Genomic DNA, 11,037 nt, shown 5'->3' with positions numbered 1-11,037 from the left:
TCTCGCCTGCCGAAACGCCCGGACGCTCTCGGGTTTCCCGGTGACGGCCCCGGCCTGAACGTGGCCCACTTCCACCAGGCGTTTTGCGTGCAAGCGAGAGTGGAGGGGGACGAGGACCGCTGAAAATGCCCTGGCTTCTCCAAAAGCAGGTTTCCCACTCACAGAATACGAAATAAAAGCAAAGAAGGCACAACCCCCACTGCCCACGGACACGGGTGGGAGGCTGTGCGTCCGGCACCGAGGGGGAGAGACAGCGCTTGCAGGGCGGGAGGGCGCCTCGGCAGACCCACCGCGGGCCTGGCCCCGAGCTCCGATGCGCGGGCTCTTCGCAGCGCTGCGCAGAGCAGGCTTCACCCTCTTTCGTGGAGAGGAGCAGCCCCGACTCCCTCCCTTCTGGCAGGAGGGAGAAAAAGCTTGCTAACGGAGGGCAAGGTGGGGGGCAGGACGCCAGCCCCCGCGGCCAGGCACCCGGCGCGGCGAACCCGCCCGCGGCGGGCAGGCGCGACAGCGGGCGCTGCTGGCTGCGTCCCCCCAGGCTGCGGAGCAGGGGCTGGGGCTGGCCCAGGCGCGCCGGCTGCAGGAATTTCTCTCCACTGCCAACTCCAGACAAATCCCTTTTATTTGCTACTTCAGGTTTTGATGCCGTAATTGCACCGTCTGGGCCAGCTCTCGAGAAAAAGAGGAAGAAAAGGAAACGAGAGCAAAGCGGAGCCCGGAGCAGCCAGGCTGCCCGGTCGCAGCCTGCCCGCTCCCGCTGGGGACGGTCCAAGTCCTTCCCTTTGGGGTCTGGCTTTTCGCCTCAGCTCGAGACCTCCCTCGAGCTGGGGCTGGGTAACCAGGAGCGGTCTGGCCCCCAGGGAGACCTGTGCTTTCAGCCCTGCGGGTCCTGCCATTGCTGCTGTTTTTGGGGGGGAAAGCGCCCCTTGGGTGTGAGCTCTGCCCCGGGACGCCCGCGGGAAAGGGCCCTGGCCAGCCTGCATGGGGGACGGAGCAGCGCAGCACAGCGCTGGGCTTGCTTCCCGCACTCCCCCAAAACGACTATTTGCTCTAAATCTCCAGCTCTCGGAGGCGGGTGGGTTTGCTAAAAAAAAGGGGAGCGTTTCCAGTGGAAAGGGAGGCCTCTCCTCGCCAGCCGTGCTCCTGCCAGGCACGGAGCCGCTCTGCCCCCTCCCCGCTGGCGTGACTGCGGCCGGCCAGGTGAAGATCCCACTACCGCAGGATGGCGGATCCCATCCTGCTGCCGGGATGCAGCCAGAGAGGAGCGTGTTTGAGGGCAGGCAGCTCCCTGGGGAGCACGTGGCTTCGCTGGGGAAGTCGCTGGAGCTGGGTCACGGCAGGGCTGGGCTCGGTCTGAACCGAAGGGATTGCACCGCACGGGGGATAGTCCGCCAGGGTCTGCGGGGCATCCCGAGAGCCTGCTGTGCTGCTGAGCACCCCCATCCTGATGTGGGGTGTGAGAAGGGCCAGGGGTGCCTGCAGGGGAGGGGGCAGGACCCATGGCAGGACCCGCCGCGAGCACTGGGACAGGCACAGAGCGCCTCAGCCCAAGAGTCCCTGCAAAGCAAGGCAAAAGCCAATGTTTTTGCACCGTCTCGCACCCCTAGAACAATCCTGGCAGATACAGGACAGCCAGTGTCAGCCTGTGTCAGCTTTGACCTACGTGTGTATTTTACTAGCATTAACTGGAGCGTCAAAATAAAGAGCTGCTTGGAAGGGAAAGCACAAAGTCAGGCTAAAAAGGCCAAAATGTTTCTGACCGCGTTGGTGTTTGGGCCACCGTTGTCCAGGGGGGCAAAGACAGTGGTGAAACCACAAACCTCTGATTTCTCAGATCACTACTTTGGGGGTTAAAAACTCAGTGGGAAAGAGAGATGTTTCGGCAACAAGTTCCCTTGGCCCTGGGGAGCCGGCGGGGCTGTCTCCTGCCCTGGGCGGATGCAGACCAGTCCCGGGGGTGACACACTGGGCGTCACCACCAGCGTCCAGCTGTCCTCACCAGCTTCCCCAGGACCCTTGGCACAGGGCCCCCGGCGGCAAGGGGCAGCTCAGTGGGATTTCCCAGCAGAGCAGCCAAGAGCCGTACCAGCCAGCAGCCCCACGCACTGTCCCCCAGGCATAGCCCGCCCCTCAAGCCCCCACAGCACCCGGCAAAGGCACATGTCACACAGTCCTCCACCCCCAAGAAGAAGCTCCTGTGCCGCGACTGTTCAGAGAAGGAGTTTCGGGCTGGGGGATGTCTGCTCCGGAGATGTTCCTGCACCCCCAGGAAAGGCTACCATGGGGCAAGGCCGGACTCTCTCCCAAACGGTGATCTCTGCAGCCGCCTGTCCCATTTCCGGGCTAGTAATAGTCCTCCTCGCTCTCCCCGTAGTCCTCGGGCGTCGTGTGGGGCTTCGGCAGGGAAAAGCCCGTCAGGTTGAGCTGGTCTGAAACAGCAGCGGGGGGACGATGTGACATTGCCCCCCTCGGTGCTGCTCTGTCCCCTTCTCCCGGGGCTCCCCGGTGCGCCCCAATCCCCAGGGACCCAAGCCGAGCCGGGGCAAGGCTGCTAGCTGGGGCACGGCCACGCACAGCCCCACGGCTCCCCGGCCCGGGGCTGCCCAGCCCAGCAGCTCCCACCATACCAGTGCAACCTGCCCATAGATCCCCTCCTTGTCCCTGTAAGAACGGGCTATGCTGGTGAGGCTGGGGGATGCCTCAGTTTCCCTTCTCCCTGAGCAGAGCCCTCCAAGCCCTTCAGCCAGGGAAAACCTACGCAGGAGAGCCTGCTGCAGACCCCCACGTAGCCCCATTGCCTCAGGAAGCCCCCGGTGAGTGGTGGGAAGGGATGGGGACAAGGGCACAGCGTCCCTGTGCTCACCCGGCGTGAGGACGGTCAGGGTGGCTAAAGCCACCACCTCCCCAACCTTGTTCCTGGCAAAGCAGCGGTAGGTGCCTTCATCCGTCACACGCACACCCTGGATCTGGAGCCAGCCGGTCACTTCGTATTTCTGGGGGCCGCCTCTGAACTGCAAGAGGAGGGGGCTTTCAGTTAGTCCCGGGGCTGGGAGAGCCCCGTGTGGGATTTCCCACCAGGCTGCATTGGGAGGGATGAGAAAGGTGATGCAGGTCCAGGAAAACTCTCTGTCCCCCGCTAAGCACCGCTCTGGGGGCAGGCATGGACCCCTGGAGGCAGACCCCCTCCTTCCTGCTGCCCAGGGCAGACCGGGTGAGGGGACACCTCACTGCAGCTGGGTGCAGCCTGCCGGAGGGTCCAGAATCACTTTCGTTGGGCAGGACCCCTATCGTGAGGCCCCCGGGGACATGCCCCAGGCACCTGGCTGTACCCCAGGTCACCGTGGTCCCCAGAGGGAGCAGCACCCTGAGGAGGGAGGACGCAGGGGCGGGTGCTCCGCTGCGGAGTTCAGTGTGGCCAGTTCCACATGGAAGAAACATCACTAAAGCACTGGGCAAAGAGGTCTCCAGCATCTTCCTCCTGCCCCACAAGTGCATTTCATGCCCACGTCCGTCCTGGGGGCTGAGACCAGGGTCCCAGCAGGGTCGGTCCCCACCAGCCCTGCTCCAGGGGCTGGGCAGAGCAGCAGAGCGACAGTCCCTTGCCAGGGCTTTAACAGCGAGTCAATGATCTAATGGTCCTTCTGGCTCTCGTCCTCAGACACAGCTCCGTCACTTGGACACGGCTCAGGCAAGGGCAGGACGTCCAGCCAGAGCTAGGTTACACCTAAAGGGTCGAGCTACTCTGCTGACGGGGTGCTGGGCTCTCCCTCCTGCTGGGCTACAAGCCAGGTCCTGCTGGCAACGTGCAAAAGCCACGTCAGCCAGTCAGAAAAGGCTGGGTTTGGGTGAGTGGGACAGGGCGTACAGGGCGGTGAGGTGGAGGGGGAGAGGTGGCCAGCCTCCATAGGCAAACTGGCAGAGGGACCTGCTGGAGAGAGGTGAGGTTCCCCTGCAAACGCTGCTGGGGCTTCACATGAGGCCCGGCCAGCTCTGGAAGAGCTCAGACTTCCCTGATTCGGGAGCCAGCAAGGTCCCAAGGCTGCTGCGGCTCCAAGCAGGCTATTTTCTGTTCGTCTCCAGCAAGAAATAACCTTTTCCTGACCCAGCTGGGCTGCAGCCATGTTTGCAGGCTGCTATTACGGCGGAGGGTGGAGGACAGCTGACTTTCCTACAGCCTCAACACCAGCCAGCTAGCCCTGCCTGGAGAGAAGGTCCTTGGCCGGATGCTGTGATGGGGTACTGGGCAGCATGAAGGTCAGACCCAATGGAAGGGGACCGTCACATCCCTCCAAAATGGTGCTGGGTCCTGCCTGCTCCCCTGGCTCCCCGCATCCGTCTGACCACAGTTTCCTCCTCGCTGGTGCCTGGAAGCAGTGCACGGCCTCCTGCGCCTCTGCCCACACCCTCTAATAGCCGGGTACGGCCCAGCTGGCCACCTCCGGTGCTTCCTCTGTGCTATATTTGGGGTGAGCCACAGGCAAGGTTGCTGACCCTCTGGGTGTGCCGGCATAGGAGGGGAGCCGTGCTTGGAGTGGAGGGTGCAGAAAAGCACAGAGACTTTCTGAGCCTCCTTGCCAGATCACAGGATAATGCAGGTTGGAAGGGGCCTCAGGTGGTCCTCTAGTCCACTCCTGGAAGCGGGGGCATTGAATGAAGCCAGCAGGCAAAGCAAATGAAAGGCTTCTTCCTACAGATAACAACGCTGGGGAACTCCTTGCTGCAGGACACTCCTGAAACTAGGTGAGGTGCTAAGTTCAAAACCAGCTGGAGAAATTTGCAGAAGAAAGATACATTGATGTCTCCTCACCACACCAGCTTTGGCTCAGCCAGTCATCACAGTGCAGACTCTGTGGTCCCCTCTCTCATCCCAGACATTCAGGTCTGGCTACCCGCAGACGGTGACCATCCGGAGATGCTGGTTGCCCAGGAGCTCTTGGAAGGGCTCAGCCACCCTGGGACTGGGTCCAGGGCTCCAAGCAAGCCTCTTACCTGAACAGAGATGTGTGGGTCATCTCCTGGCAGCAGCATCTCCATGCCATCCTTCCTCCACTCGATGGACGCCATGGGGTATGCGAAGACCTCGCAGCCAAAGATGACGTCCTGCCCAGTGACGTTCCACGCATCGTAGGGAGGAGATGTGATCTGAGGCTCTGAGTGATGAAGAGTGGAAGAGGGGTGAGATGGGAGGTCAGGGGGGCTCACTGAGACACCACAGCTGCAGTGGGGAGAAGTCCAACCACTTAGCCGGTCTCTCTGGACCTTGTGGGTCCCCTCATGGCTGGTGGTGCTGGTGAGCGGGAGACAGCAGAGCTTGGCACAGGCATCCCAGCGCGTGAGGGAGGATGGAGTCCATCCCGCTGGGCTGGTCTGCAGGGAGACAGGGCAGGAGGAGGCAGTATGCACCCCACGTTCGGCCCTGGACGGGCCTGGGGTGGGACAGCCAGGGTCACCTCTGCACCCGCTGCCTACACCCCTGGGCTTGCCAGCTCGCAGCCGCCAGGGGCTGTGCCACCGCAGGCAGGGTGCTCCAGCCGGGTGCTGGGCCCCCGGCGAGCGTGCAGCCCCTCGCGTGCGAGAGGCGCCAAGGGCTGCTGGAATTTCCTGCCCTGGCCCCGGTCCTCGCCACGAAACCTGCCCCTCTCCCTCGCCTGCATCTCCCTAGAGCGCTCCCAGCTCTGACACGCATCCAAAAGCGACAGGCGGCTCGTGTCCTGACGGGAGAAGCATGTGGCGAAGGGCTTTCTCGCTGACGCTGCAAAATAACGCCATGGGCCCGCAGTGAGGGAGAAGGGGCAGCCGTGGGCTAGTCCCGCAGCCCCCAGCAGCTCCGACATGAGACCCCAGTGGGGCTTCCCCCCGCCTGGCCGCGGGGCAGTGCGGGCGCAGTCGGCCTGGGGCGGACGGCCCTCCTGCTTTCTTGCCTGGCCTCTCCTCGGTCCCAGGGCCCGGCACTCGGCAGCCCTGCGGGTCCCCCGGAGGCCCCCTCCGCAGCCTTTAGGGTCCGTCAGCGCTGCTGGGCACTGGTCCCAGTGAGAGCTGCGGCTGCCTGCGGGCTCAGGCACACGCCGGCGAGCAGGCCAGAGGCGATGGGGCTGCCGGGCATGGAAAAGACCCTGGAAAAGGGCTTGGACCATCTCTGGCTTTTTAAAACTCAGCAGACAATAGTGGAAATGGTTGAGTAATAACAGCAATGCTACAAATCAACGCTTTCGTGTGGAATGGGAGCGCTTTTCTCCTGCAGAGGAAAGGCAGAAGGGAAGTGGACAGCTGAGGAAAGGGAAGGGGTCCTGTGTGACCGACACAGCCTGATCACCGAACATGATGTTTCTCCTCCCTTCTCAATGCACAAACCCCCTTTTCTCTCGCCTGTCTTGGAGCGGCGCCACGAGTGAGCAGCAGCCGGGTCCTCATGGAGGGAGCTGACGCTAACTGCCCCCCCCGGGGCAGATAGCCAGCCGGGGGCCCCGGCTGCTGCCGGCGAGGAAAGGCAGAGCGCAGTCATCTGGGTGGTGGCAAATGCTTGCAGCCAACAGTTACAGCTACTTTGGAGGGGTCCGTGACCAAGCTAAACGCAGAGTGAGCCAGCTCAGGGCGCTCACCCAGCTTGAAGCTAGTCAGGGGGAGAAGATCAATTGGCTTTGAGCTGAATCAGACCTCTGCTCTGGCACGGGGATCATAATGGCAATTAGAGGGATTTAGCAGCTCCCCGGCTAACATAAATAGCCAGTATCTTCATGTTTCAGGCCCCTTCCCTGGAGGAAGAGAGCTGCTGCCAGCAAGGATAGCAGTTCCTGCCCTGGCCCGAATAGGGATCCCAACCCATGGCATGTCCTGGCGGCCAAGAGAGGACAACAGCTCCAAATACATCTGGGGGAAAAAACCCAAGGAGATAACAAGCTACAGATAATAAAGGCCACCTTGACCTTCCTTGGGCTGCGGGGATTGTGCTGTGCGACCTGCGCCAGACTGGTGCGTGGCCTCTACAAAACTGACTCTCCCTCGCCCTGGCCCTGGTCTCCAAAGCCAAGCAGGGTTTTAAACGGGGGATGGGAATCACTCCGCCAAATTAAACTGACCCGGGTTTCCATTTGCACGAGGCAGGTCTCGGGGAGGGAGCAGGGGAGCCGTATTTCTCAGGAGCGACAAGGCAGCGTGAACCAAGTCAGCCTCGTTTCCAACGGCACCGTGCCGAAGCCAAGAATTCGCTAACCATTCCCTGGAACTTTCCCATGCGTTTCAGCAGGATTTTCTGCTTCCCATAAATCCTGCACTGTCTTGGCACAGCCGCTTCCAGACCTCTACCGGCCGGATCCACACAGGCTGCCCTGGGGCGGCGGAGCAGGAAGAGCTGCGGGGGCCCCGCGAGGTGGGGACTGGCCGCCGTTGGGATCCGTGTGTCTGTTCCTCGTCTGCTGAGCCTGGTGGGCACATGGCAAAGGTGCAGGGCTGCTGTGTCCCTGGGAACGTGGTGGGTTTGCCACCAGGTGAAATATTTCGATCAGTTCCTCCTGCTCATCCCTTCCTGAGAGCCAGGAGCAGCCCCAGGGGAGGCAGCCCAGGCATCCGCGCACATCTGGAGATGCCAGGTCTCCCCCCACATCTGGAGATGCCACATCTCCCCCCCACAGCTGGAGATGCCAGATCCCACATTGCTACAGGAAGGGGATGCTGCCCTGAGACACGAGCCTCCCTCCCACTTCCCGAACAGCTCCGGCCGCTACCTGATTCGCAGGGGCCCTCGTGAGCCACGGTGAGGTTGGCGTCAGGGTGGGCATGGGCGACCTCCAGGAACCTGCAGATCTGGGCATAGGTTTTCCCGTCGGAGCCGCACAGGGCCAAGCGGGAGAGGCAGGCGCACTGGGGCTCGGGCACCTCTCCGCGCCGCAGGTCCCCGGCGTCCAGCCGGCACTCCAGGTGCTCCCCGCACTTGCCATAGAAGTGGTTGGTGTTGTCCAGGTCACAGATCTGTCCCTCCAGGTTGGCACACTCCCAGCAGCAGTCGCAGGCGTCCCGCACCGTGCCAGCCAGGCACCCGCGCGGCACGGGGCACTCCTCTGGCCGGCACTCAGCACAGCCCTCCCCTTCTTCCAGCAGCCGTTGCCAGCCCCGCTGCAGGTAGTCAGACGTGCTGGGAAAAGCCTGGCCCAACTGGAGCAAAGCCCAGTGCAAAGAGAGCAAGGAAAGCAAGAGGCAGGAGTAGCTCAGGGTCTTGGCTTCGGACATCCTCGCTGCAGGTCCCCAAGCCCGGTCCCACCATCACTTGGACATGGACCTTCAGCACGGCACTGGCCTCCCTGGTCAGAGCTGAGAAGCCATCCTGGCCTGCAAGGAGGGAGGACGTGTTACCCACGTGGAGAGCATTTCCCATCCCTCCAGCTCCTGGCCGGCTTGGCGATGATGCGTGATGTCCCGGCAAGGCTTGGTCCCAGCCTCCCCTGGCACCTAGTCCCACAGCTCTATCCTTCCCATCCTGCTGTTCCCGCCTCCTGCCAAGCTCTTAAACCAGGCTCCTGCTGCAAGATGCTGAGCAACCCTGCACAGGTCCTCTTCTGCTGCAGGCCCACACTCCCCTTTCCCCATGGCTTTGGCGAGAGTCATGAGATTTTTTTCCCTCTTTCACCATCCAGACAGACCCAGTGGAGCAGCCAATTCTGCAGGCAAGAAGCTCTTTCCGCGCTGGAGGCAGCTGGACAAGAGGAGCTGAGCTAGGAGGATGCTGCCGGTTGCGCCTGGCTTTTGTCCTCTTCCCCTCCCTGCTGGGTAACTCCCTCTCCAGGCACTTCCCCCTCGGCCTCTTGGCCCAAGCCGGGGGCTGAAACACTCGCTTCCCCCCGGGAAACTTTGTGAAACCCCCAGTTCTCTCACAGACAACTGAGGCTGAGCATGGGGGAACTCAGTGCGCAAGTGGACGGTCAGTGGCAGGGCAGCAGGCCCAGCGTGGTCAGACTGCGCTGGCACATCGGGGTCCCTGCCTCACCCCCTCGGGCAAGCAGAGCGCCCTGCTTCCCATCTCCGCCAGGGGGGCCTGGGGGATCTCGGACCCCATCCCCGGAGGGGTTGGCAATGAACTGAGCCCCTTTGCAAGCACCCCTCAGCCCCCGAATCATAGCCCAGCCGCCTTCGCCTGGCTGGAGAGACAGAGTGAAACTACTGTCACCTGCCCGGCCACCCAGCACGCATGAGTCAGGGCTGGGGACAGAGCCCAGGCGTCCGGGCTGCCCAGCTCCTCTTTGCTTGCGGCGAGCAGCAACCGGCCGGCCCCGGCCCCTCCACAGCCCCAGCCGGCTCTAACCCCTAGACCCCGGTGCTTCCCCGGACCGTAGCCGTCTAACGCAGCCTGCAGCTGGGGTGGGGGGCGACGAGGGGCAGCCAGGCCGGTGGGTTTGCAAGGTTACCCAGTCCTCGCCGCCGCCCCCGGTGAACAAAAGCCTCCTTGGGACTGCAAAGCTTTGCCCCATTTACCAGAGGCCACCGAGCCCCCGGGACTGGGGGGATCCCCAGGCTCAGCGGGCAGGCGGGGGCATGGGGAGGGGGACTGCAGCCGAGCCCCCCTCAGCCCTCCCTACCCCGGAGCTCGCGGGACGAGCCTTTGAGAAAGGCTCCAGCCCCGGACGGGGACGGACACGGGAGGCCAAAAAAGGGGAAAATAACGTACAAAGTCGCTGGCTCCCCGTGTCTAGGGAGCTTTGGACCCAGTTGCGGGCTGGCTTTGGGGGTGCTGGCTGAGCCCAGGGGAAGGGGGAACCCAAGCGTCGCCCAAATGCCACGGGCGCCAGCCACCCTGCCGTACGCCGTCACTTACCCGGAGCTGCCGGTGATGGGGAGGGGGCCGGCTGGCTCGGGGGCTCTCGGCCGCCCCGCTGCAGGCGCCGGTGCACAATGGCTTCGGCAGCGGGGCTGCTCGCGCCCGGGCTCCTCCGACACGGGCCGTGATGTCAGAGCGAAACGTTGAGTCCCCCCGCCCCCCTCCAGGCCCACGTCCCAGCCCCCCGCGCGGGGACCCAGCCTGCCGGGCACCCCTTCCCTGCCAGGGTCCCCGCACCCCCTGCCGCACGGGGGCACCCAGACGGGCCCCCAAACCCAGGTGCCTCCCCAGCCGCTGAGTTTGCCCTGAGCCGCGTCGCTGGAGCCAGAGCTGGGCTGAGGCTCAGCTCCGCGTCCCGGGTCCCCGGGCGGCCCCCGCTCTGCGGAGCGGGCGGGAGAGGGGCTGAACCAGGCGGGGGCCGAGCTGGCTGGGGCCCCGCCGCCCAGCGAAGGGGTGGCTGAGAGCATCTACGGGCAGTACAGTCCCCGCGGGGTCCCTGGCTGCTCCTGGCCTTTCCCAGCAGAAGGTCCACGGCAGCCAGGGAAATCAGTGCCAGACCCTCCCGGCATTGCCCCCCCCCCCCCCCCATTAATCTGGGGGACTCCCTGCTGCAGGGTGTTGCCCCCAGGGAAACGTTGCAGGGGTCCATAGGGACAAATGAGAGGGATAGAAAAAGCTGCTAAGGAAGCCTGCTGTGGCTGGGGACACCCCTGAGGAGCGAGGTTTGAGGGCAGTGCTGGAGGGAGCAGCACCCCGTTGCCCTCAGGAGCTCAGCACCTGCCTGCAACATCCTGGCTGGGGCTGGGAAAGCGCCACAGGCATCTCACAGACTTGTGGTTTGGGTATGAAACACAGTCTGGGATGGAGAGGGTGCTATAATTAAACAGGAGGGATTATTACAGGGGGATGCCCACACTCAGCCCTGCGCTGGGGAACCAGGGAGGGAGACGGTGTCGGGGCGCGACGCTTGGCTTGGCTGGAGCCGAGCCATCAGGAGCGGCCATGGCACTGCCCCGAGCCACAGCACGGCGAAACCCGGAGGGGCAGGGCTGCGGACCTAGAGCCCTCCAGCAAGACGCCTTGCCTCTCTGTGCCTCAGTTTCCCTGGCTCTAACGAGATGGGGAGAGAGCGTGCCTCCCCAGCCAGCGTGGATGGAGGGGTGGAAGGGGCTGAGCAGAGCTGCGCATTTCTGTCCTGCTGGGGGAACCCAACGCTGCTCCCCTCCTCCAGGCGA

At 63.7% G+C, this 11,037-nt stretch overlaps 1 protein-coding gene across 1 annotated transcript; it reads right to left on the bottom strand.

Annotated features, from left to right (window-relative positions):
* Positions 1-602: 602 nt before the first annotated feature.
* KAZALD1 (Kazal type serine peptidase inhibitor domain 1) lies at positions 603-9,957 on the bottom strand. The gene is made up of 5 exons (XM_068951207.1): positions 9,800-9,957; positions 7,719-8,319; positions 4,987-5,147; positions 2,861-3,008; positions 603-2,426 (listed from the first exon to the last, which is right to left on the bottom strand). The coding sequence occupies exons 2-5, from the start codon at positions 8,218-8,220 to the stop codon at positions 2,341-2,343; spliced, it is 897 nt and encodes a 298-aa protein (XP_068807308.1). The 5' UTR covers positions 8,221-8,319; positions 9,800-9,957; the 3' UTR covers positions 603-2,340.
* Positions 9,958-11,037: the final 1,080 nt, after the last annotated feature.

Source organism: Struthio camelus, chromosome 7 (assembly GCF_040807025.1).
Source record: "Struthio camelus isolate bStrCam1 chromosome 7, bStrCam1.hap1, whole genome shotgun sequence".
Classification (NCBI taxonomy): domain Eukaryota; kingdom Metazoa; phylum Chordata; class Aves; order Struthioniformes; family Struthionidae; genus Struthio; species Struthio camelus.
The sequence above is the reverse complement of the archived record's forward strand: the minus strand, read 5'-3'. Positions and strand labels throughout refer to the sequence as shown.

What these genes read in the sequence shown, in the direction of transcription:
- KAZALD1 (XM_068951207.1), bottom strand. Translation starts at nt 8,220, where the DNA reads ATGTCCGAAGCCAAGACCCTGAGCTACTCCTGCCTCTTGCTTTCCTTG. An exon ending in ACCCACACATCTCTGTTCAG is followed by an intron (nt 3,009 to 4,986) that starts GTAAGAGGCTTG and finishes CTCCTCTTGCAG; the next exon opens with TTCAGAGGCGGCCCCCAGAA. An exon ending in CCTGACCGTCCTCACGCCGG is followed by an intron (nt 2,427 to 2,860) that starts GTGAGCACAGGG and finishes CTGCTGTTTCAG; the next exon opens with ACCAGCTCAACCTGACGGGC.